Source organism: Podarcis pityusensis (genome assembly GCF_964106645.2).
Source record: "Podarcis pityusensis genome assembly, chromosome: 15".
NCBI classification, from domain to species: Eukaryota; Metazoa; Chordata; class Lepidosauria; order Squamata; family Lacertidae; genus Podarcis; species Podarcis pityusensis.
The window spans coordinates 35298341-35325101 of record NC_138040.1 but is presented as its reverse complement, the minus strand read 5'-3'; the positions used below and the strand labels follow the sequence as shown (position 1 = coordinate 35325101).

Genomic DNA, 26761 nt, shown 5'->3' with positions numbered 1-26761 from the left:
AATATGCATGTCTGCATACATTACTGTGGTCTACGTTCTCCAGCCTTTTCAGAACAAGGGCCCAGCTTTAGCGGAAAGATGCCTCTGGGCACCCACTTTTTAAATTTAGCACAATATATTTTGTACAGTGGTTGCCGTTGCGACCCGCCTTTGGATAGGTTACAACCCACCAGCAGGCCCCGACCCACCAGCTGAAGACCAGTGTTGCAGGTGATCTTTGGCTATTATTCTACGACGTTACTTGTAAGATGTAAGGAAGCCCTGCTAGATCAGGCCAGCGGCCTAACTGGTCCACGATCCTGTTTCCATAGCAGCAACTGGAACTGCAGCACCAGGAAGAGCAAATCCAGCCATCATCCCTGTAATGAGGGCTGTAAAGCCATAGGCGGATTCTCATCTATAAAGGAGTGGTTATTACAGTCTCCATTGCACCGGCAGTGGCTCTAACTTGCAGGCAGGAAATGGTCTTTGGATCTGTGGAGCCTCCATCTGAAGGGTGTTTAAGAGAGCAGTGGAGGAAGATTGGAAGAAATTCAAAGTTTATCTTAAGAATTATTATAAAGTAAATGAATGCTAAAACGCCAAGGTTAGGAAATTATGAGGTTACTGCTGTATTGACTTGGTAATGACAAGAGGGTTTAAAGGTCAATTAATTAAAATTTGAAGAGAGGATTTGCTGGAAGAAATTTGAAAACAGGGATGCAGAAAGGGAGGGTATGGGGAAGTCGGAGAGAATAGGGTTATGAAAAGAAGGATTTGAAATTTTACATGTTTATGTGTTTGTTTGTTATTGTATTGTGTTTTGTATGTGTTAATTAAGTGTGAAAAAATCAATAAAAATATTAAAAAAAAAAAAAAAAAAGAGAGCATGACTGTCAGGGGTGCAGAACCTCTAGATCTCCAGGTATCCATTGATATTAATCTGTATACCACCTTTTATCCAAGCAGCTCCCTCTCACCATTTTATCCTCACAAACCAACCCTGTGAGGTAGGTCAGGCCCACAGATGGTAAGTAGCCCAAGATCACCCAGTAGGCCTTCATGGCAGAATGGGGATTTGAACCCTGGTCTCCAAGGGCATAGTCTAATATTCTAACCACTACACCACGCTGGCTGTTGTGCTACAACTCCCATCGTTTTTTAAACACTGGCTAAGCTGCCTGGGGCTGATGGGAGTCCAACCATCCCTGGAGCGCTGAAGGCTTCCTATCTGTGATGTTATATTCGCAGTGGAACTCCAATGGACGCGCCAGAGGGTTGTCTCCGAATTGGCCCCGGGAAAGATAAAAACGGAGCAAAAACATGGTCTGTGGTGCCCTAACTGCAAACCTGGGCTGTGACTGCAAAGTGCACTTACTGGGGAGCAAGTCCCACTGAGCACAGTGGGCCTTACTTCTGAGTAAAGAAGCTTAGGATCGCGCCGTAAAAGTGGAAGTAGGTATCTCTCGGGAGGGACCTGTTTGGGCCGAAGATGATGAATTGCGCTTCTCACACGCACGCACCCTCCAAGTTATCTTCCCAACAGCCCTGCGAAGTAGGCTGCCAACCAGAGCAGTGGGTGGGCGCGTAACTGCAGAGGACAGGGGAGTGGTTCTGATTGGGCTGCGCGGGAGCGAGGCTGGTAGAACTCGGGGCGGGCGGCGCACGTGGGGAACGACCCCTCCGTTGCGCGCGGAAGTTCCCCGAGGCAGGTGCGGGTGGACCGGGCTCGGGGAGAAAGAGGGAACCCGCGAGGTCCGAGGGAGCCGCTTCCTCGAGCTGCGGGCGATCCCGACCCCCCCTCCACCTGCGCCGCCCCGTCGAGGCTGAGCAGCGCGCTCCGCTTGGGCGGCGCCGGGGAAAGGGGCTGCAGCGATCCCCCCTCCTCCGCCCGGGGGCGGCTGGTGCGCGGTAGGGTGGATCGCCCTCCCCCGAGGCTGCCGCTTGCCGGCGGCCCTCCCCTGGCAGCTCTCCCGGGCTCTGCCCAGTGCCGGGCTCGCTGTTCGCCGAGGAGCTTCGCTCGCTCGCGTTGCAGGAGCCGCCTTCTGCCGCACGCAGCGGGCTGGGCGTCTCTCTCTCTCGCTCACCCCCGATCTGAAGCGGCGTCGCCCCCCCTCCTTCCTTCCTCCTCCTCCTCCCCGCCTGCCAGCCAAGCTCGCGCCCCCGCCCCTCCTCCCCCCGCTGCCAGCCGGAGCCGAAGCCGGAGCGGAGCCCGGGCGGCTCATTGCGGAGCGAAGCTGCAGCCGCGATGGCCACGACCGTGACCTGCACCCGCTTCACCGACGAGTATCAGCTGTACGAGGAAATTGGCAAGTAAGGAGCCGGCGCCGCGCCTCGCACGGGCACGGGATGGGCGGGAGAGGAGACGCGCAGGGGCGATCCCCCCCCCAGCACCCTCCCCCCCACCCTAAAGCAAAGACGGATCCCCCCCCTACTCCCCTCTCGCCGCTTCGGGGTTTGCGTCGGGGCCTGGACGGCTAACCGGCTGCCTGCCCCACGGCTTGCAGTCTGGGAGGCCCGGCCGGGGGCTGGCTAGGGAGAGGCGGGCCTGGTGGCGCCGAAGGCGAGCAGCGGGGCGGCGGCAGCCCCTTCCCCAGCGTGGCTCGTGGGGGGTGGGGGATCTGCCGAGAGAGGGGGGGTCCTGGAGAGAGAGTGGGGGGCTTGCCCGCGCTGCGCAGCCATGACGCACGCTGCGGAGCCCCACCAGGCAACAATCTGATGCGTGGGGACGGGCGATCCCTCTCCAACCCGCGATCCTTTCTTTGGGGGGGGGGAGCGCCTTTCTCTCGGTCCCGACGCCGCCCTGCCGCTTCCCTCCGTCGAAGATTGATTTCCCGGCGGCGCCGAGGAAGGAGAGGGGTGGCTGCGGAGGGTTGCGCCTTCACTGCAGTGGCGGCGGTGCTGCTGCTGGGCTCTCCAGCCGGGAGAACCGCTCGCTCGCCGGGCTCCCGCGGGCGCGCAGCGAAAGCACGTGGCGGGGCGGGTAGCCCCCGGGGGAGAAAGGGAAGGGATCGCTACGGCGATCGGATGTTCTTTGGCAGCGGGTCGGGCAGTTGGCTGTGCGGGGTGGGGAGGGGGAAACACGCGGGGGGCTCCCCCTCGCCGGTAGGTGCGCTCTCTCCGCCCGCGCGCTTACGAGTGCGTGGGCTGCGGAGTGGGGACGCGGCGTGGGGAGGGGGGGGAGTGGGAGCTGGCTGGCTGGCGAGCTGGTTGCCTGGCTCCACGCTGGGGAGCGGGGGTGGCTGGCAGCGCGTCTGCCTGGCGAGGAAAAACCGAGGGGAGGGCAGAGAGGAAGAAGCGGGGTTGCTCTTTGCTGGGGGGGGGGGGGGAACGACACCTGAAAGGCGAGGGGGAGGAAATGGCGATTGGAGGAGCGGAGAAGAAATAATGCGTGGATCGGGGTTGGGGGGGGTGGGAGTAGTAGTTGCCTCTTGCTCAGATCCGGTCAGGGCCTTGGAGCGGGTGTATTGCGTAAGAGTGGGGAGGGGTGGGGAGCCCACTCGCCCATTGGTGCAGTCTTACCTTCCTCCTTTTAAAGGAGAGGTGCCGCCGGCGTAAATCAGACCGCTCTACTCTCCTTGCGTGGGATCGCTCACTAGTGGGGGAACTCTGCACATGCTCGGGGGCACTCTCCAGCCTGCCCAGATGTCTCTTGGGAAGGGGAGTCCTGGTGGAATGGGATAACGGGAAGCTTGGCTTTGAAACAGCCAGCGCTCGGCCACCCGGCTCCAGGGATGGTGGCATCTCTGCAGCGGGGAAAGCCAGCCTATTGCTGGGGTGTGAGACGTCAGTATTCCAGGCATCCTTTGCTAGGTGTTGCAAGCTTTCTCCAGCAGTCTGGCTGCTGGCCAGGCCGGCTGAGCTTCGTGTGTGTGCTTGGCATTCTGCACAGTTTCGAAGCTTGGGTTTCCTCTTTGCCTGCTGCTCCTGAACAGGCTCCATGCCCTATAATAAGATGTTGCGAGGAGTGAGCCTTGCAGAGAGTGTCCGGCCATGAACAGCTCCAGACATGATAAAAGTGGGAACTGGGAAGAAGATAGAGCCCTTCAAAATAGCCCTTCTGGACAAAACCAAAGGCTTCCTGTTGTCTACAGTGGCCTGTCAGATGTCTCTTTAGGGATCCACAAGCTGGATGTGAGGGCAATTGCTTTTTTGCTGCTGTTCTTCCTAATCAACTGGTATTCAGAGCCATGTTGCATCTGAACTTGGAGGCAGCATATAGTCAGCTGAACTAGCAAGCTCAGTGTATTTGCCTAATCTCAATTTAAAACCAGTGGCTACCCCCACACCTTGTGGCTGCAATATTATCCACTATGTAAAGAAGTACTTCCTTTTGCCTGTCCTTAGGGATTGTGAGGACTGTCAATTTCATTTCTCACAGGTTCTCATTTCTCCAGCCTTTGGTTCATCACATGTCTGCTGCAGCAATTCATGAATTTTCTTTCTAAAAATCCTCTTGAAAATTCTTCAGCATTTTACTGTAAATTTCTCCTGATAAATGCATTTTTAAAAATACTAATATCCATTTTGTTGACTAACAGATCTTTCTAATATGCATTTTTTGGTATGCTATTTTCACTAATATATTCATTTTTATGCACACTTTTACCTAATCTGTGTGCATTTTTGTAAACATTTGTTGGATGGAGCATTGCAAAAGTTGGATAAGTGCAGATTTCGAGGGATGGCTGTTTCAGTTCTCATATTGTTTCAGAAAATGTGGCTTTGGCAATTTTGGCTTTAAATGTGAACTGAATCTTAAGTTCTCCCGCATCTGCCTCTCCTGAATCACCAGCCAATCAGCTTCATGGGATTACTCCCCTAGTCCGGGAATTCTGACCATCCCCCCCTCCTTAGTCACTAAAGCATCTTGTTGAATGGACACTAATTGGTGAACATAGGCATGCAGCTCAGTAATATGTTGAGCAGCTCTTGGACATGCCAATACTAATTTAGGATTGACATCTTTTGAACTGACCTCTGTGACTGTGCCTAAAGAGTAATTTGGTCTTCAGGAATTAGAGGGTGAAGTTTTTATTTTTTATTTTAATGGTACCAGCAGATTAAACTGCTGTTAGAGGATGCAGGAGCGGGTCAGGCTATTTTTTCCCTGCAATCCTAGATCAAAAGTACTGGGGGAAAACAGAAAAGGAAGCACCTGCATTTACTAAATGTTCTGTTCTTAAGGTGCTACTAGACCTGCTTTTCATGCCTGGGCTCAGACCTGGGACACCTGAGTCAATAATTAAGGTGAGAGGGCTGTTAAGTGTGTTATGCCCATTGAGTAACAGTTGTCAGCCCCCCACAATCTTTGGAATCAGTGGGTCTGAGTTGCAGGCACCTGCAAACTCCCATGACTCAGAGCACACGTGTATTTGAGGAAGTGTCATAGGTTAGCATGGGCTTGCATTCAGAAGGGCCCATATTTTATCCCTGGCATCTCCATGGAGGACTTGTCTGAAATCCTGGAGAGCCTCTGACAGTGTAGACAACACTGAAGAAGATAGGCCGATCCTCTGAAGTTACTGTAAGGCGGATTCCTCACTCTGTACTTAATGCATCTCATTTTGCAACGGTGAATTGAGAGGCTCTCAAACGTGGAAGGCCATATTCCCTAGGCCTGCCTTCCTGGTTCACCTGGCTGCCAGCAGGCTGCTGTTCTTCCTAGAAACTGAGGGGGGAATTGTGATTCTGGACACAGCCCAAATCTGCCTTTCTTTTAGCATCTTTGTGATGTGGCTCCTTCCTTCCTTCTTCCTCCCAGTTGATGTCTGCATTAATAAATCTTATTCTGGGCTCCCACAGCTATGAGTGATGTGGGAACCAAAGGCGACACCTTTATAGAGGACGGGATTCTCTTAGGGAAATCAAACAGACTTAGGTGGGTGGCTTCACAATTTCAGTAGCATCAGCAGAAGTTTTAAGACTTAAGGGTAATTAGGCCGCATCCTCTTAATTCAAGAATTGGATTCTGTTCAGGATCGACAGACGAAGCCTGTATCTGTCCGTTTTCTGAAATACTCTCCCATTCAACACTTGTACTCTGCTGCCAGCTCCAGAGAGACATCTTAGTCTGTTACAGGAAACCCATAAAGAGTTCTCTGGCATTTTAGGCTATTAGATATATTACGGCATAAGCTCTGATGGACTGGAGCCCACTTCATAAGATGCCTATTACCAACTTCCTCTTTGTAAGAGCATTGCTGATTTTGTGGTTTTGGTCTTCCCTGTCTCTATCAGTCTCTTACTCTGCTTGATTATTTTGCTATAATTATCTTTGATTCTTAGACTGTGGGTTGTTGTTGTTTTTGTCCGCAATAGTAGTGCTGTTAGCTATATCTGTTATTGAGTGTAGAATCCCAGGTGGATTTCTCCAGAACGCTGCGCTTTCATCAGAAAAAGAAAAAACCCCGTTTCCAAATCTGGAAGAACTTTAATGTGACGGGTGGAGGGAAGGGCCTGTGATTTGCATTAATCTCACAAGCCATGATATGGGATGACAGTATCAACTATATCCTGTAGTCTTCAGTGCTTGGAATATCTCCCTCAGAGGAACAACCTTGCTGGCATCCGTCATTCAGGAGTTTGCCATTTAACATTCAGAACCTTTTCACCTAGGATAATATTCACTGCTCCTTGCCTTTGGGAGCTAGATTAATTTCCTCTCTACTAACCACTGAAGAATAGAGACTCCTGCAGTCCCAGAGCTATTTCATAAATAACTTGGCTCTCTGGTCTTCTGCTCCAGGCTTCTGCGACCCCATCTTAACTATTTGCGGCATGTGTTTTCTGTTGTAGTTTGCTGAATGTGTGCAAGCGCAAGGGAGGGAGAGAATTGGGGAGTAAGAAAATGAAAAAGCATCCCACAAGTTGGCCACGCCAGAAGCATGGCGACAAAGAATTGGCTGCTGTCAGATATGGCCTAGATCAGGCTTCCTCAAACTGGGCCCTCCAAATGTTTCGAGACTACAGTTCCCATCATCCCTGACCACTGGTCCTGCTAGCTAGGGATCATGGGAGTTGTAGGCCAAAAACATCTGGAGGGCCGAGTTTGAGGAAGCCTGGCCTAGATGGTGTCTGCCGGATGTTGCTGGAGGACTACAACAGCCAAAGGCCAGAGATTATGGGAGTTGTAGTCTGGCAACATCTGGAGGGTACCATTTGGGTTGCTTCTGGTTCAGATCAAAATGTGCAATTAGGTGCAGTTCTTTCCTCTTGCCAGCTGCCAATACTTTTTTGTCCTAACCCCAGAGCCAGCCCTGCCATTGATGAAGGAGGGCAAGGCCTCTGACTCGGGTGTCAGAAGCCCCCCAGGCAGCACTCCTTCAGGTGCGCCACCACCATCAGTGCTGATTTCAGGCAAGATCAGATCCATTTGGGGTGAGATCTTGCCCCAAAGTGGCACAACCTTGCCTGAAATTGGCACCGCCTGGCAGGGCACACGGCGGTGGCAGATGTGGTGGCAGGAGGAGCAGCAGCAGGGCGGGGCAGCTCTTCCTGTTTAGCCTCAGGCGGCAAAATGGGTTGCGCCACCCCTGCCTAACCTCTCCCCTTAGGGTCACCAGGTCACAGTGCTGCGGTATTTATTTATTCTTGGGGTTTTCACACCAATTTCCTGCTGCAGGTGGCTTACAAAGTTTTTAAAAATGAATCAGACAAAATAGCATACAAATCCAATACAATAAGACGGCAGCAGTGCAGATCAATACAGCAGGGAGACGCGAATGAGGAAGCACATCAAACGCTTGCCTCAACAGAAAAGTCTTTATTTGGTGACAAAATACCAGCAATGACAGGCCAAAGTTAATCTGTCTAGGAGGCGATTTCTATAGCTTGGATGCCATCATAGAGAAAGCCTTTTTTCTTGACCCAGTGCCAATGACAGGCACAGCAGCCAACTACTTCTGCCCCCATCCTCCCCGCCCCCCTGTTGAGTTCTCCAGGGAGCAACACTGAGATTAGCTGGAGAGGTTGTAAGGCTGACCTAGAGCAGACTGAGGTTGGTGGGGCACTCAAATGCAGTAGCCTCCACTGAGTAATATAGTACGAGAGGACAGCTCCCTGCCCCAAGGAGCCTGCTGTTTAAATTCTAAAGCAGGGAAAACAGAGAAAGGGGAATGAACATAAGGAGAGCTTTGCTGGATCAGTCCAAAGGCCCATCCAGTCCAGGATTCTGTTCCTACAGTAGCCAACCTTTGGAAAGCCTACAACCAGGATCTGAATGTTGTAGCACCCTCCTGCTCAAGTTCCCTTCAAAGTCACTGGTTTTCAGAGGCATATTGCCTTGTACTGAACTTAGTACAGCCATCATGCCTAGTAGCTATTGATATCCTCTAAGTGGAGGCAGGAGTGAAGGGGAGAGATTATTTCACATGTTTTTATTTTACATATACAGTGGAACCTCGTGTTATGTTCCGTTCTCCTTGCAAACGCTGCAGGTTACGAGCTCTGCTAACTTGGAAGTAGATGCTCCGGGTTGCGAACTTTGCCCCGGGAAGCGAGCGGAAGTCGTGTACTGGCAGCACGGCAGCAGCGGGAGCGCCATTAGTGAAAGCGCGCCTCAGGTTATGAACAGTTTGGGCTTAAGAACGGACCTCTGGAACGAATTAAGTTCGTAACCGGAGGTACCACTGTATTTAGAGTTAGTTATAGTAGTTCATGTGAGCATGGTCTCCAAATTCTCCTTCCTTTAGCTTCCTTTTAACCTGCCTCTGTGACACACCTTTCTCCAGAGTATACATCCCTTCCTAAGCATGCATGCTGTGTAATTTCTTCAGAGTCTCCTCTCTGGTTAAGCCTATTCTTGATTCAGCTCCCTGTCTCCACTGGCCTTTGCCTTAAGCTCCCTGCTCCACCTCCTTCCCTTCTTTCCGATGCCTCTTTTCTCAGTCTGTTCCGTTCTCTGCTCCTTCTTTCGGGCAACTTGCCTTTTCAACGCCTTCCCTCAGCCTGCCCCCTCTGTGTGAAGTTTTTGATTCTACCCGAACTGACAGGTTTCTCTGCCCTCACAGAAATTGGACTGCAACTGGCAACTCTCCGGTGCCGCCACAGCAGTTTGGCCAACCTTTAGGGAGGGACCTTGCTGTGGTCCACATACTTGTTGCCTATGAATTTTAAGTGTGATCTGCTTTCATAATGACATAAGAGCCTGCTGAATGAAGCCAATGGCTCATCTAGTCCAGGAGCCTCTTCTCACAGTGGCCAGCCAGATGCCTGTGGGAAGCCTGCAAGCGGGACATGAGCACAACAGTGCTCTGCCCACCTCTTGATTCCCAGAATGCTTCCTCCAACAGCAGAGATAGAATATAGCCATTTTGGCTAGTAGCTGTTGATAGCATTGGCCTCCATGCGTATGTCCAGTCGTCTTCTAAAGCCATCCAAGTTGGTGCCCATCTCTGCCTCCTGTGGCAGCGAGTTCCATAGTTCATGAGTACTTTCTTTTGTCTGTCTTGAATCTTCCAACATTCAGCTTCATTGGCCGTCCACAAGTTTTAGTAGTTGTTAGAGAGGGGAAAAACTTTTCTCTATCCACGTTCGGCATGCCACGTATAGTTTTGTAAACTTCTATCACATCACCTCTTGCTTATTTTAGAGAAGAGTTGCAAATGCTGTAACATTTCCACATAGGGAAGTTGCTCCGCCCCTTCATCATTTGGGTTGCCTTTCTCTGAACCCTTTCCTGCTCTGTGTTTGCTTAAAGGCTGTCATTAATAATAATAATAATAATAATAATAATAATAATAATAATATATTTATACCCCGCCCATCTGGCCGGGTTTCCCCAGCCACTCTGGGCAGCTTCCAACAAAACATTAAAATACAATAGTCCGTTAAACATTAAAAGCTCCCCTAAACAGGGCTGCCTTCAGATGTCTTCTAAAAGTCTGGTAGTTGTTCTTCTCTTTGACATCTGGTGGGAGGGTGTTCCACAGGGCAGGTGCCACTACCGAGAAGGCCCTCTGCCTGGTTCCCTGTAACTTGGCTTCTCGCAGTGCGGGAACCACAGAAGACCCTCGGCGCTAGACCTCAGTGTCCTGGCAGAACGATGGGGGTGGAGACGCTCCTTCAGGTATACTGGACCGAGGCCTTCCTCCTCCAGCTGGCAGCCCCATTGCTGGCATGAGGAAATGGCAATCCCCATCCCCAGCAATGGGAGAGCTATTTCTTCCCCTGGTCCAGTTCCACACACCATGTCCGCTTCTGTCTGAAGGAAGGAAGGACGTATGGGGTGGGGAGAATTCTGGGATTCAATTCCACAGAAGCATTCCCAAGCAGAGCCAGATTGCCCAATGGGCAGAGCAGGCACCGGCCTATGGCCCCTGCAACAACGGATCACCATAAATATTCTTGGTTTTGCGTAATAAAATTGGATTAATAATATTGCTGGTTGGTAAAATCAAAGACGTATCACAGCATACCTGCACATTCGGAGTTTCCCCCGGCACTGCTGGGCCTTCAGCTTTTCTCCCAAACCATGGCCCACAACTTCCAGCACTGTTACAAGGCACATTGAAAAATATTGGCTTTGCTTCCAATATAATACGTATAGAAATTATGTCCAGGCATTCACTTCAACACAGAGTGTTTAAAAGCAGGGGAGAGGCATGCATGTGTCTATAAGCATCAGCCCTGACCTTCCCCACTCAGCATGGGAAGGTTGGGTTGCAGAACATGATGGAGGCAGAAGAACCTGATGGCTGATCCACTGTCAGGCTCTGTGCCTCTGTTTACCAGTTGTAGACCTCAGGATCACACCAGGAAGAGCACCTCTGCATTCGGGTCCTGCTCGCTGTCAGAAGAGGATGCTGGACCTTTGGCCCGGTCCAGGAGACTGTTCTTATGTTTGGGGACTAGAGAACAAAATATCAATTGGTTACTGCTTTATCCTGAGCAGGGAGGGTGGGGTGGGGAGATTTTCTAGAGTACCCTAGACATCCTTTTCTCATGTCTGTTCAAAAAAAAAAAAAAAAAAAAGCGCAATTTGAATACGGATGGCAGGTCTGTTCATCTCTATATATCCCATGTTATGCAAGCTACCTCATGGCATATTTTCAGATATGTTACAGTACATCTCACTCCTCCATATATAAACACAATGATGGGATGCATTAAATTTGGCTGCCTTAAGAGCAATTTCTGGAATAACAAGTGATATAGGTTCCTAATATATGCCAAAATCAGAAAGAATGCAGATTACAGAGGTCTGCTTTAGCGAAGTTTTCATGGGAAGGACTGGAAGAATATTAAATTCACAGTATATTGCATTTAAAGCAGTAGCAGGGGCAGGTTACAAATTGGGGCATTCAGAAAACCTGGTCATTTTGTATGTTTTGATGTTACAAGGTGGGGTCCAGCCTGGGACATGCCTCCCTGATAACAATTTGCGCTACCTCTCCCCCTGCCTTCATTCAGATCCCTTTTCCACGTGGCCTTTGGCTTATCCTCGAGTCTAGTGGCTTGAATTGAGAGGTAGTGTGGTATAATGGAGAAAGCACTGGACTAGGAGTGGGGAGACCCGGGTTCTAATCCTGACTCTGTCATGCGGGAAGTCAGTCTGTTTTAAGACTTGCCTTACATGGTATTTTGTGGGAATAAAGCAGGGAGCTCCTTGGATAAAAGGCGGAATATCAACGTGATAAATAATAATCTTCCACCTGTGTAATTCTGTTAGATGCTATGCACATTGGTGCATTATTTATATTGTTACAGGGAATGTGGAGGAGCAGGGGGTTGTGAGAGCTGCAGGAATGTGGCGTTTCTGCAGGGAGTGGAGCAGAGCAGCACAGAAGACTAAGGCATTTTTGCAGAAGCAATATACAGAGGCTGATCAATGAACAGTTGGGATCTCCACAATACATATTTAATGCGGGTGGCGCTGTGGGTTAAACCACAGAGCCTAGGACTTGTCGATCAGAAGGTTGGCGGTTCGAATCCCCGCGACGGGGTGAGCTCCTGTTGCTTGGTACCTGCTCCTGCCAACCTAGCAGTTCGAAAGCACCTCAAAGTGCAAGTAGATAAATAGGTACCGCTCCAGGGCGGAGGTAAACGGCATTTCTGTGTGCTGCTCTGGTTCACCAGAAGCGGCTTAGTTATGCTGGCCACATGACCCGGAAGCTGTACGCCGGCTCCCTTGGCCAATAAAGCGAGATGAGCGCCGCAACCCCAGAGTCGTCCACAACTGGACCTAATGGTCAGGGATCCCTTTACCTTTTTACTTTCTGCAAAGAATCCTGAGAATTATAGTTTTCCTCTCACAAAGCTATAGTTCCCTGTACCCTTAACAAATGACAGTTCCCAGGATTATATGGAGGAAGTCATGGGCTTTAAGTGTGTGGTGTGGACTTTGTATATGCCCAGGGTTCAAAGAGTCTTTGGGTACAGGTTTTAAAGATGATGAGAGCAAGGAAGATATTCAGAAATCTTATGTGTAGGGATACTTTAGCTGTGCGATTCCTTCCTCAAGGACACTTTTATGTCATCTACTTCGCTAAGTTCCAGGTGACAAGTCAAGATGTTTTAAATTCTCTTGGGTGTTTAAGCGGATGATGTTTTTATTCTGTCTGTTGTTATATGGTTGTTTCACTGCTGTTTTGGTGCTTTTGTTGTTGTTATTGCTAGAGGCATTTGTTGAAATGTCTAACTTCTTGTTTGAATTGCTGTTTATTATCAGAATTTATATTCTATGTTTCCGTAAAATAGTCAAGTCTCCCCCCCAAAAAACCTGTACTGAATAATGCAAAAAACAACAACACCCCAATTGCTTTGACCCAGTAAAATTAAATAGGGTAAAAGGGAGAAGCAGCATAAAACCAGATATGTCTACAACACGTTGCTGTGATAGAATAGCAGCAATGAGGCCAGACAGACCACCATGGGCAGCTTGTTCCAATTTTTGGAAGCTGGGTAGGGGGACACCTACAATAATTCTGCTAGTGCAGGAAATCAAAGCAGGCAGGTCCAAATTTCTATTTCTGTTCTCCATAGGTTTTAATATGGAGTCATAAATAGCAGCTATGTATTGGGGTGTGGGTGTAGCTAAGTTAACTGTGGCCTCTTTAGGTTTTAATTTTTTTATTATTACTGGTTATATTTTTAAACATGCTTTTATGGATCTGGATTTGTATGCTTTAAGCCACTTTGTGGAGGACGTCCTCAAAAAGCAGGTAATAAACCCACCAATAAATAAATTATATATATTTTTCTGCAGACTTAGTGGTTCTTGACATATTCTGGCTCTATAGCATTTATGGCTTTAGGAGTCAAAACTGACATCTTGAATTGAACCTGGAAGCAAATTGGCAAGCAGGTAGAAACTGCTTGCTGGGTGAGCAGAGCCACTCTGCTAGCTTCCCAGCAGGTGGGTTGCTGTTGCTTACTGGGAGAGATGGTGGGTGCAGAAGGTGGCATGGTGCAAATGCACTGGCTGGAGTACTGGATTGGCTCCGCTGGTGCTTTTGCACCTTGCTGACTGCCTTGCCCTATCCCCTTTCCCTCCCAGTGTGCAACACTGATCTACCTTCCAGCAAGCTACCCTAGTGACTCTGCTCCACCTGGCAAGCTGCTTTTGGCAGCAGGTACAGAACCTTTGTCTATAATCTTTGAGAACTCTTGGAGAACAAGTGAGGTCCCTGTGGACTGGAAGTGGGAAAAGGTCCCCTTCTTCAAAAAGGGGAAAGAAGAGGACACAGGCAGCTACCAACTGGTCAGCTTATTACCAGGGAAGGTCCTTGAACACATCATTAAACAGTTTGTCTGTGAGCACTTAGAAAAGGTTACTGCGATTACTAAAAGCCTGCATGTGTTTCTCAGAAACAAGTCATGTCAGACTATTCTTTTATGTATATATATATATAGAGAGAAAGAGTTATAAGCTTGGAAGATCAGAGGAATGCTGTGGATATAATGTATCTTAATTTCAGTAAGGCTTTTGACAGAGTCACCCATTACAGTGGTACCTTGGGTTACATATGCTTCAGGTTACATACACTTCAGGTTACAGACTCTGCTAACCCAGAAATAGTACCTGGGTTAAGAACTTTGCTCCAGGATGAGAACAGAAATCGTGCGGCGGCAGCGGGAGGCCCCATTAGCTAAAGTTGTGCTTCAGGTTAAGAACAGTTTCAGGTTAAGTACGGACCTCTGGAACGAATTAAGTACTTAATCTGAGGTACCACTGTATATTCTTGCAGAGAAGCTGGCAAAATGTGGACTAGGCAATGTTACTGTTAGGTGGATTTATAGCTTGTTGAATAACCGAACCCAAAGAGTGCTCACCAGTGGTTCCTCATCATGGGAAAAAGTGAAAAGGGGCGTGCCACAGGGTTCCATCCTGGGCCCGCTATTGTTCAAAATCTTTATAAATGACTTCATCTTGCTCTGTAGTCCCAATAATCTTGATAAGATTGTTGTATTTTTCACAATCAGTTCCCGGCACTATTTATTATCTGCAGTGAAAATAATTTCAGCCAGCTCGCAGTGACACAGGCTAATTCCTGAAACAGCTCAGTTTCTGGGATATGAAAGTCTTCCCCTGTTCTAGGCTGTAATTCTAATACCACTTCCCTGGGAGGGAAGCTCCATTGAATTCAATGGGACTTCCTTCTGAGTAGATGTGGTTAGAATTGCAGTCTTAGCTACTAGTTTGTATACACTAGTTAGCTGTTATGAAAATGGTAAAGCAGGTTTTTAGAAAATAAAATAAAAAATTCAGTACATGGTTCCATACCAAATGTATGGGCTTCAGGGGATTCAAAAGTGATGATACATCTCTACTGCTGCAGCAAAAGATTTATTGATTGTTCAGAAATCAGTGATAGCACTGGGGGTGGACTCTGGGTGGGGAGGGTGGTCATCTTCCCCTCACCCCTTTTTCTGTTAGGTTGTGTATGCATGGAAAGTTCTTCTAGGAATGGTAATGGATGTCTGTGCAAGATACAAGCATCATTCAAGCCAGTGGTCCAAATGCCAGGCATGAATGCACTGAAATGAATAATTTTGCTTAAAAACGTTATGATGGCCTCATGAAACTGGTACTATATATTTATTGGAATTAGCTCATTCAGTTCTGGCCATAATACCTCATGGAAGATGTAAAAACCAGCGATTAGTTAAGGGAGGAATAGGAATGATTAAGAAGTCCAGAAAGAGACTGGAATAGCCTGCTAAGAGGAAGCAGGGCAAAAATAAAGAGACAGGAGAAAAATGGGGAAAGATGCTAGTTTCTATCTTAATACGTGAACAGATGGAAGCTGACGCTAAAGGAATCACACCTTTCATCCCCATTTTTAACAGTGAAAGTAATTAACCATTAAAGCCTTCTTTGAAGAATGCAATACATTCACAGTTTTTGAAATCTCATTGAGACAAAGTTTGCGGTATTAAGCACACTCCTTAGGAAGCAAGTTCCATTGAACTCCATAAGGCTGAATATTTGCTTTATTTTACCTGCTGATTCAGTCTCTGGCATTTCCAGTTGAAAGGATCCCAGGTAGCAGCAGGTGATAAGAAAGACCCTTTGGCTAAGCGACCGGAGAGCTGTTGCCATTTAGAGTAGACAGTACTGAGTTGGATGGACCAATAGTCTGACCAGGTATAACACATTTTCTGTTCTATAAACAGGTTTTCTGGCTTCCATCTCCTTTCATACATGAATTATTCCACCTCTGACTGTGTTCACTGTTGCATCCAACCATAATAAAAAAAAAACCTTAAAATGTTCCTAACCTACCCTAGAGTGGCTGGGGAAACCCAGCCAGATGGGCGGGGTATGTATAAGTTAAATTAAATTAAAAATTACAACCACCACCACCTTAGAGGTCAGTGACAGCAAAGCCACCCAAATAGAGGTGGAATTTATGTAGAAGGGAAGAGGGAGTACATTTTCCACGGCCACTTAAACTCAAATTAAAAAACACTTTTTGTCTTGGATTTAGGCAATGTGAATGCAATTGTGGCAGTTGAAATAGTTGTTATTGTTATTTATTTATTTGTAATAGATTTCAATCAGTGGTCTCATGTTTGATAAGGGATGCAAAATAGTGTTACTGGTTCACTACCTATTTGAAATACTTCGGAGTGGAAGGAAGGAGGTGTATCTTCTTGCGTAGGAAGAATTGCTCTTATGGTTTGAAAAAAATGCTTTTGCTTGCTGGTACAGAGATCTAGATCCAGCCTTGGGGCAGCAGATTCCCAAGGGTGGACCACAGAGCAGCATTTCTTTCCCCCATTCATTTAGTACATTGTTGAATCTAATCCATAAAATGATGTGTGTGTGTGTTTAGGTGCCTCTGTAAGTGAGAGAAGGGGGGTTATTAATTCTAATAAAAGAATGTAATCTTGTGGATGGGCACGTTACAGATTTTTCACTGGTTAGTTCTGTACTTGGACTCTGCAGTGTAAATTGCCAATGAGCTTCTGAAGGAACATCAAAGTAAGCTTCACTGAACTCAGCAGGATTTACTCCTGTGTAGACACGCAGAGGATTGCTCTTCATGTTCTATAGGCTGCAGTCCTATTTCTGCTTATGTGGGAGTGAGTGATGCAGTTAGGTAATTTTAGTTTCTGGGCTTAACAGAGCCTCTCGCTTCTCTTAGATGGTAAGACTGACTCCAGATTTGGGTGAGCCTTTGGGCAACAGAATACAGGCAACTCCTCATTTACACGGGGATACTTTCTGAGGCACTATGTGTTTAAGTGATAGTGCGCATATTTGGAACACCTTTGAAAAAACCTGAAAACACTGTCTAAATCTCTGGAAACCCTTTAAAAAAAACCCAAATCCACAAAACTCCACCACAACCAATCTCTACAAACCTCCTTTCTCAAATTCTTAACTCTCTACAGCAAAGGCTTGTGGGATTGCTAGACACTGTTTCCATGCCATTTTTGCTATTTTTGAGCTCTATTAGGGCCACTTCCAGGTTTGTGCTGATGTGTGCGTGCAGTCACACCAGGGTTGCCACCTTTGTTCTGGCAAACTGCAGGCAGGGCAAATGGGGGGGGTGTGATCCCCCCCAAATCTGGTGCTGAAGTTACTTCAAAGCGATCCATTACAATCCATTGCAGCCTAACAGGATGGTCCCTCTGGAATATGTCACACATACGTGCACACACATGCACATGCATGTGTAAATTTGTCTCCGTTTGGCTACCCAGAGTTTAAATACATGACCTTTCATAGACCCTTTCAAGCATATGCATTTGGAGAGGATCCCTAGCTTGGCAGAGACAGAGAAAAAACTGAAATGCAGGACAAAACTGTAACTATACAGGACACAGCATTTTGCATTGAAATACGGGACAATCCTGTATTACAGGTGGCAATTCTAAGTCACATGTGCATTGAATGCGCATAAATGGTGAGTTACCTGTCTCTTTGTGCCCTCTTGGGCAGGACCCTTCAGTGACATCCGGTTTCCTTTTTTTATTTTTATTTTTAAAGTCCTCTGCTCATTCATTTTTGAACCTGTTTCAAGCAGGATGATAAAAACACCATACAGCAAATCAACAAACTGAAGACCCATGTCTACATGTGCCAAATCAAGATCCCCAAACCTTGAAGGTATTTAGTGTTGCAGCCTCCTTCCTGAGCTTGCAGAAGATGGTGTGTGCCATTAGAAAGAAGACTCTGCTTCTAATGGACATGTGCCAAATCTCATATATTGGTGAGGTGCAGAGCAGGACGTCTCATGTTGAGCGCAGTGTATAAAGAGGTACAGCTTTCTAACAGGGTCAGCAAACTTTTTCAGCAAGGGGCCGGTCCATTGTCCCTCAGACCTTGTAGGGGGCCGGACTATATTTTGGGGGGAAAAAATGAACGAATTTCTATGCCCCACAAATAACCCAGAGATACATTTTAAATAAAAGCACACATTCTGCTCATGCAAAAACACCAGGCGGGCCACACAAATAACCCAGAGATGCATTTTAAATAAAATGACACATTCTACTCATGTAAAAACACGCTGATTCCCGGACCGTCCATGGGCCGGATTTAGAAGGCGATTGGGCCGGATCTGGCCCCTGGGCCTTAGTTTGCCTACCCATGCCTTATTTTAGCAGCAGTAGTCCTTGGTGGTAATTGTGGTGGCGCACTCTTACCTCTGATGGTCTGGTGCACTTTGGATAATGTTAATGAAATATTACTACATGTTCAATATAGCTGTACCTGTGCTGCTCCAAGCTGTCTGTACCTTCTGTTCAATTAATATAACATCTAAAGGAGCCCTATCTTCTTCTCATATGAGGCCTTATCTGACTTTTGGTTGACTGCAACCTTGAAGTCCACCACCCAATGTGGATGTCGAAGTTGAATTTTGGCCTCAAAATAAAAAAAAGTGAATGTCAAATTAGAATTTTTGCCTTGGAATTAAAAAAAAATATTTTTTTTGCTCTTTGGATGCATGTATCACTGGGTAAAGGAGAAAGTTGGCTGTCAAGTGCTGTGAAATGCCGCTTGAGAGTCAGCTATTTGGTTCACTCAAAATATCAAATTAATCATGTAACTCTGAATCAACTGGGGCGATCCCTTTCCCCCTGGATAAGTAGCTCTCTGAGAAGAAATGGAAAGTGTGAGGGGAAACTTGGATTGGGGGATGTACAGAGCAGGATCCGGGCAAGGAGACCTGAAGGGAGAGGATAGGAACCACCAGAGGCCTATTCAGTTACCCACCCAGCAGCAGAAATGTCCTGTGGCAGCTAAACGTGGATGGAGCAGCTTGGGAATCCCAGTCCCCTGACTCACTTCAGCAGGCCTGAGGCGAGAAGTTACTCTACAGGCCGGACTGAAAAGGCCTGAAGAAACCACTGAGGCCTAAGCGCCAGTCTGCATTGACAAAAGCCCCATTCACGATTGCAGTTTGTCACACAATTACCACAGTGTAGAATCGCTTAGAGGTGTTTGTTTGTTTGTTTGACTTGTTAGCTGCTTATTAATTACCCAGAGGTCCCCAAGCAACTTACAACAAATTGGGGGGGGGGGAGGACCATAAATGCATGATACCATCTTCAAATTCACACACAGCCCCTACATGATACCATCTTCAAATTCACACACAGCCCCTACTATCTATCTATCTATCTATCTATCTATCTATCTATCTATCTATTTATCATCTGTCTGTTGGGATAGTGCTTTATCACAGCCATCTCTAAGCAGTGTACAGGAGACTCAATACAACAAGACTAAAAATGAACTAAAACTAGAAACCCAGAAGTCAATTAAACAGCTTGCTGGAATGTGTGTGTGTGTGTGTGTGTGTGTGTGTGTGTGTGTGTATATATATATATATGTGTGTGTGTGTGTGTGTGTATGTATATATGCACGCATGCATAAATGCACATATCACACCTCCACAATTGTTACAAGAAACTTTGGCAGCACACAAACAATAAATAAAATGACATTTATTTAAAATCTTGATAGCAAAAACAATTCCATGTATGAAAATAATTAAAAGCAGTTCCACATATCCTAACAGTAGAAGACAACTTCATATGAAAAATAATTCTAAATCCAGTACAGATACAGGCTGTGATTATTATTATTATTAATTATACAGACTTTGTTGATTAAGAGGTATGCAAATCTTATCAAAGCATGAAAGTAAGGGGGGGGGGGCTGCACTTGATCATGTCCCTGTTCCTTGGCCCCTCCACATGTTGGAGAGGCTCTTCACAACACTATCAGGGCTTTTAGGTTGTGCAAGGACTTTACATCACTCTACTTCAGACCTTCCCCCTCCAATGTGTCAGGGTCAGGGCTTTCATGGGATCAGGGCAGTGTTAGAAATTAGCCTGGTGCCAGGCGCGTTTTGCTACTGTTGCAGGTCCAGCTGCAACCACGTGGAGATCTCTGGATGCTAGGTTGGCAACTGACATCTCCATCTGGCTGGCCTCTCCAGCTTTCTTAAGCAGGTAAGCAAAAGAGCTTATTTTTTACATGTATATCCCACCTTTTTCTCCAAGGAGTTCACCTCCCCTCCTCAATTAATCCCTACAACGACCCTTTGAGGTAGGGTAAGAGGCTGTGACTGGCCCAACGTCACCCAGTGAGCTTCATGACTGAGTGGGGTTTGAACCCTGATCTCCCATGGACCTAGTCTGACACACTAACCACTACACCACACTAGCTTCCTAGAGTACTTCTCTGTGGGGCAGCTATATAAATTAAGCAGGTAAATAAATATGGGGAAAGCAACATGTCATTTGGAGAAGGATCTGAAATATTTTCCCTGAAGCTTGAATTTGTTTTATTCTGGATTGTTTTATTTTATGTTTTAATCGTTCTAAACCGCTTTGAGTTTTTTCCTTAAAAATATAAAGCGGTACAGAAATGAAATCATGCGGTATGGAAATGAAAAGAATAATAAATCCCACTGTTAAAAAAAAAGGCGCCTAGACATTTTGTTGTGGCTACAGCAACCTAGGCTTAAGATGCCATTTGGCGATTCGCTTATATATCAGTTTCTAACACTGGGATCAGGGCCAGGGAGCAATGTTCTTCCCCCTCATTGTGTGAGTAAGAATCTCTAAATAAGGCTAATAACTGGCACAGGAACCCTGAGCCATTTTAACCAGGTCTGGGTGAGAGCTTAAAAGGTAGTTGTTTCAATGGACTAGGAACCATTTCTTTGACACTTTTTTTAATCTCACCTTTCCTCCAATGAGTTTAGTGTACTTCTGTTCTCTCCTTCTGTCTTCACAGGCTGAGTGGAAAAGTGTCTCGCTCAAGGTAACCCAGTGAGCTTTGACTGAGTAGGGATTTGAATCAGGACTCCAGTCCTTGTCCCAACAGTCTGACCATTAACCCGCTCTGGCTGTATAGTAACATCCATTTAATGCTACTAATTTTACTACTTCTTTTTTACTTCCTGCTCCTTCTCCTTCTCCTTCTCATTTGCTTGAATAAATTTAATTCCTTTAGCTCTGCATAATTTTTAGGTGGAGTTTTAGATCTGAAAGTCTCTAGGTTTGGAGGTTTTCTGCTCTTAGCTTGCAGACATTCTGGTTTCGTAGAAGCCGAGAGAACCCTTGTTCTGGAGCCACTGAAACTATTTTCACATACAGTACTGTGTCCCATCTGTGAACCCAAGGAGGCCAATCTGCTGCCATCTTTGTAGACTTTTTAAGACTAGACTTTTCTGTTTGCCCAGGACTTTTAAATAATTCAGGTAATCTGAGCTTCTGGGTTGTATTCCAACCCAACTCTGCTAGTCCAACTCCAATGAGACCCATTAAAGTAAATGAATATGCCTAGCCTAGCTTCATTAATTTTAACGGGTCTACTTTGAGTAGAACTTAGTTTGATGCAACCTTCTGTTTTTTTTTAATTTGTTTTTGATTTTGGGGGTATGGAGGTTTTTTTTATATATAGGTAATTCCCCTCTCTTTAATGCTTCAATGTTTTCCTTTGTAATTAAATTGTTGTTGGTTTCTTTAGCTTCCTGTAAGCCCCCAGCTAACTTTACATTTATGAAGTAGTATTCAAATGTCTCATGGAAAAAAATAAAAGAAAGTCTCATAGTTCCCTCCAGCAGTAGGGTTAGTGGAAAACATGGAGCTACAAAAATGACAAAATATAAAATCCTCATCACGCATTCAAAAAACGTTAATGCCAACAAATTCCACAGAGAGAGGAAAACATGGGAGCAATTTTTTTTCCAGCTTTAAGTGAAAAAACCAGTGGCTGTAAAAGTCTAGCAACTAAGAAGATGAGTTATAAATCGGGAAGGATCATATGTCATCTCTTCCATGAACTTAGGCAAACCTTTCTTTCACAACCGCCCATCACCCCCACCCCCACCTCCATCTGCAATATGAGTATAATAATACTGACTCAGCTTATAGGGTTGTTGTAAGAATTACACCTAGTGAATGCATGTAAAGCACTTTGAACTCATGTAAGTGCTATACAAGTGTTAAGTATTACTGTTATTACAAGATTCCTAACCAAGAACACACTATGATCCAGAATACTCAAATGAGATCCCTGAACAATTTTTAAGTCCCTGCTTCCTTACAGTCGCAAGTCTAATTTTCAACAGTACTTTGTTTAGATACCTACCTTGAGCTCAGGCGTTCTTTCAAGCCCTTTGGTAGGTCTGTTCTCATTCCAGACCCCACTTTGGCTGCAGTGCCCTTGCAGCAATGCCCATTGGACCTGCTGGCAGGTGCCAGCCTTCCTCTAATGCTGTGTCGTGCCAGCTTCATGGCAGATGGCTCTTCTATTAATCCTCCCTTTGGATTTCCTTTGCCTCTCTCTGAAAGAGGGCAGCTGCTGAGCAGAATGACTCTCCCCTGGAAACGGGTATCTCTCAATTTTCTTTCTTTTGTAACAGTTGGAGCTTCTACCCGTTAGTCCCTGGCAAGTACTGAAACTGGCTCTTTTAAAATAGGAATTAATTCTCTGATAATCGTAGAAAATGTTTGTTCTCCCCTTGACTTTATTAATGCTTCTGCATTCAGAAAGAGGACTGTCGTTTGAGAAGCGAAGAGCAAAGGACCCCAGAATGGCCTGTTCTGTAAGAAACATTCTAGATGTCCTACCAGATAGTTAGGGAATATTGACTTTGGCCAGAATATTTGCATAGCTGCAGAGCAGCGTTCACAAGCCTGGTGTCCTCCAGATGTTTTGGATTACAAGTCCCTTTGGCCCCATCCAGCAGGGGGAGTTGTAGTCCAAAACGTTTGAAGGGTGCCACATTGGCGAAGGCTTTTGTGAAGAAAATAAAAGGGAAGGGAATGTAAAGGCACTTGAGGATTGAGGATAGATTTACAATCACTCCAGGATGATGCAGTTCTCTGGGATAAGCAGCTGCTGCTGCACACTGACATGAATTCTGCATTCAAAACACCTTACTTTGGAATCCACTGCTGCAGTCTTTAAAGCTGGATATTTGAAATGCAAGCTGGGCTTTCCCCTATCAACATTCAAATGCTGTGCTCATTTTGAGGTAGGTAACTGACTTTTAAATCAGTGGGAAGAATGGAGAGGCATTCTAAATATGACATATAAAAAGGCAATTTCCAAGGTGCCGTCAGTGCCCAGAATGGGGTTATGTGGGCAGGCTGTGTTCTCAGTGGCTCCCACTGAGTTCTATAGGATAAAGTAAAAAATGCCATAATTTGGGACATGTAGGGTGGGGCGAGGCAAAACCTGTACCAGGTAGTGGATTCACCCTGTCAGGATGAAGATTTAGCCTCCTTTACGTTCTCCTCCATAAGTGAAAGGCTACCATGTCATTCCTACAGAGACAAGTAAAGAGGGATAAAATAGCATTGGGTGCATCTTCGTAAGGCATCCTAGCACAGGGTAGGGGCAAGAGTGACTCTGTGGTGAGTGAAATGTGCCTGTAAGCAAATAATACAAATGTGCATCCTCCCTTCCACGTGCCTGCTATATTCAGGCCCTCTCTTCCACACACTTTCCATAATTATTAACATTTTGACAGTATTGTTTATATTGGGTTACGACAGGAGCAGTATTCTTTCCCGTTCTTTCCCATCCTGCCCCCCCCCTTACAGGTAATTGGGATATATCTGGGTGACTGAGGTGGTGCTGACTTATACTGTATCTGAATTTCAGTGCAAATCCTGTTTTAGCATAGACATTTTGTTATAGTGATGAAAAAAATGCATTATTTGGGTTGATAGTGGATCATTACAGGTTAATGATAGCAGGGCATCTTTTTTGTTTTTCTTTGTATTAATTGTGCTCTATTTTAGACGTTCTTAAATATAACCTGTCCAAAGCTTCTAGGATTGGGCAGACTAAAAATCTATAGGACTGAACAAGCTAATGCACAATGCAATGTGCTTTGTTGAGTTAGGAGACTCTTCCTTTGTTTAGATGCCATTTATTGTTGAAAATTATAGAATCGTCATAAATAATTGGTTTCAAATAATACATCTGAGTGTTCAAAGTATTTCATATACTAGATATTCTCTGACAAAATTAAACTTAATTTTTAAAATGTGGGATTAGGTCAAAAATTGACATTTTGCTGGATTTTCCCTAAATTTTGTGTTTGGATGAGTTACAAAATGCAGCAGCAGGAAGCAAAGGGAAGCATATATTTTGTCAGGTTGTAAAATATATTGGACAATTCAGCTCTCATGGCAGTGGCATAGCATGGGGAGGGGGGTCCATGGCGACTGGCCCAGGTGCCAAATTCTGAGAGGGTGCAGCCGGGTGCCTCCATGACAGGCTCCCTCACTGAGGCTGTGTGGCTGAGCTCCTGCCTTCCAGAGGCACAGGGAGGCAAGACCCTCTGGGACTGGGCCTTCGGGGCTGGGGCAGCTCCTCCTCCTCCTCCCCATGACAGGTGAATGGACTGCCATGCGCCTCCCTTCCCCAGGTGGAACTCCTTCTGGCCAGAGCCCGAACTGATCCTGGCCCATGCTGGTCCTTCCCTGGAGCCTTCCTCCTGGCATGTGTTCTTGGGCGAGGCACACATTCAGCAGCAAGAGCGCTGAGTCTCCTGCTCGCCCAGGACCTGCGAGTGCACGCCCTCAGCCTGGCCTCTCACATGAGCCCCACGCGCTGTGTGGCAGAGGTGGCCAGAGAAGGGCTGCACCTTTGTCTGCTCTCTGCCACCCTCCTCCTATGCCTGCCACAGCTGGGGCTCTAGGAGGGTGAACAAGCTGCAGATAATATACTTGCGAAAGGAATAAACTCACTGAGCTAGTGGTTGGCTGTATTTCTTTGGGCCACGTATGTGCAGGATCCACATCATCAGGAGAAGTTTGCTGATGGGTTTCTGGGAGGTATAGTTCATAATTATTAGTTGTTTTAGCTTGGCTTCCCTCTCCCTTCTCCCCTGCCTCTCTCTCCCCCCTCCTGATACAAGTGAAGGTGCTGGTTCATGCTGTCAATTTCAGCAATCAACGTGAGTGGCTGTGTCATAAGGTTTTCAAAGTATTTCCTCGGAAAGCAACATCGGAAAGTGAGTGGCCAGTGGCATTGATCGGAGGAAGGCGAAAGGAGGGCAGGGCTGATATATCACCACTGCCTTTGCTATTGCCACTTCTCTCTTCTTCCCCCAACTTCCCACCCCCAATGGCAAGGCAAGGCAACAACACACACCAACAAGCACACAGCTGGGAGATAGTGAGGGTGCGGGAAACAGGGGTGAGAGTGGAATGGAAAGACCCAAGAGAAAGTGAGCGCAAAAGAGAAAGTGAAATATCATTTTCTCTCCCTCCCTCCTCCGTTTGACAACAGACACATGTGTGCATACTCCTAGCCACAACTCCTTCCGCTTCTGCCTCCAGGGAGTGCTAACAGTCCATGGGTTAGGGGTGCAACACGCAATAATGGCCCCAGGTGCTGGCAACCCACGCTATGTCACTGTCTCATGATGGAAGTGGAATGACTGGCTTACATATTTGTTGGGATGGGACATGTCTATCCGGTTCAAGGGTACAAGGTTTGCTGTGGGTAAGATGGTAAGTTAGTAGTAGGCAGTGATAAGGAAAAATCCTGGGGTGCAGATTTACTTCACTGCCCAGCTCGTTGGGGTGCCACTCCCTGCGGGTCTCTCTGGTCAGCAAAAGGAGTCTTCAGCCAAGTTAAAGAAGCAAAACAGCGGCCCGAAGACCTGATCTTTATTTGTTGCAACAAGGTTCAAACACACACAGAGTTGGAACCCCGAGCATGGGGTTGTGTGAACTTTTAAATCCTCTCCCCGTTTCATATAATACATTTTCGACAGCATCATCGATAAATCACAAATATGTCACAAAGGTGTGTTTGGCATGTAGAAACATGAGCCCATCACCTACCCCTGTCAATCACCCCAGTTCCCAACACCTTTATCTACCCTCTTCTGCAAAGAACAATAATATTTACACATCCCCCTAGCTGCAAGGCTTTCATGCGCTTCTCCTTTGAAAATATCAGGATTCAATCCACTATCCCAATGGATTTCTGTCTGGGGTATGTGCTGCCCTTGATGGTTGAATTTTGGTGATTATTTGTGAACTTTCTACAGTTTTCTATATTGGATTGTCAGAGGAATACATGGTATTCGCTTATTGGTACAATTTTATAGACTGCTTTTCTGAGCTTCTTTGCTGTTGTGTATGTATGGTGCTTGTGTAAACGGTCATTGTCTTGGCCTTAGTTTGAGGCCGTGGTGGGGACTTGGGATTTTTGGGAAGTCATTTACCTGCCCCCCCGCCCCCATTCCTGGTTTTAACAGCAGCTTTGGTCATAGTCAGATAGGTCCAGGCAGGTCAGAGTGAGATCAGGAAGGGAAGTGAAATTAAAATTCTGCCTTTGAGTGACAGACTTGTTTGCTGTATGTCCACCGTGTATGAACACAGTGGTGTTTGAAGGAAATACAAGTTTCTGTAAATGACAGCTGGACATGGGACTCCTATCAATTCTGGAGGGGCTGCAGCATGTGTCCACTGTGCACCTTAAGAAGGGTGTCTGCCCTTCCAACAGGTTGCAGCTGTGTAAAGTGTGAATTGCCCTTCACTACATGGACTAAGAGGGATACTGGCCTGTGAGTCTAGATATTTGTTTACAGCTGGATTCAAATAGTTTTATCACTCTGCATGGACCTCTAGCAGGATCTGTGTGGCATTATATAGTACTGCACATGCATCTGTGGAGCCATAAGGGGATCCAGGCAGCATAAGTTCTGTTGCAGGATTGGGTTTTACATGCATGCCCAAAGCAGATGCTATAGTCCATAGATGAACTACTGCAATGGGCTGGGCTGCAAACCAAGCTGTTGGCAGTGGGTTGCAGAGCTTGAAGATGTGGCTATTGGGT

The 26761-nt window shown here is 46.5% G+C and overlaps 1 protein-coding gene across 17 annotated transcripts in view; it reads left to right on the top strand.

The window, feature by feature from the left end:
- Positions 1–2081: 2081 nt before the first annotated feature.
- CAMK2B (calcium/calmodulin dependent protein kinase II beta) overlaps positions 2082–26761 on the top strand; it is a 205379-nt gene continuing 180699 nt past the window's right edge. For all 17 annotated transcript variants that reach the window (XM_080982399.1, XM_080982398.1, XM_080982405.1 and 14 more), the window contains exon 1: positions 2082–2292. In XM_080982399.1, coding sequence (XP_080838525.1) covers positions 2228–2292 — 65 coding nt within the window. In that variant the 5' untranslated portion in view covers positions 2082–2227. The remainder of the gene's footprint in view (positions 2293–26761) is intronic.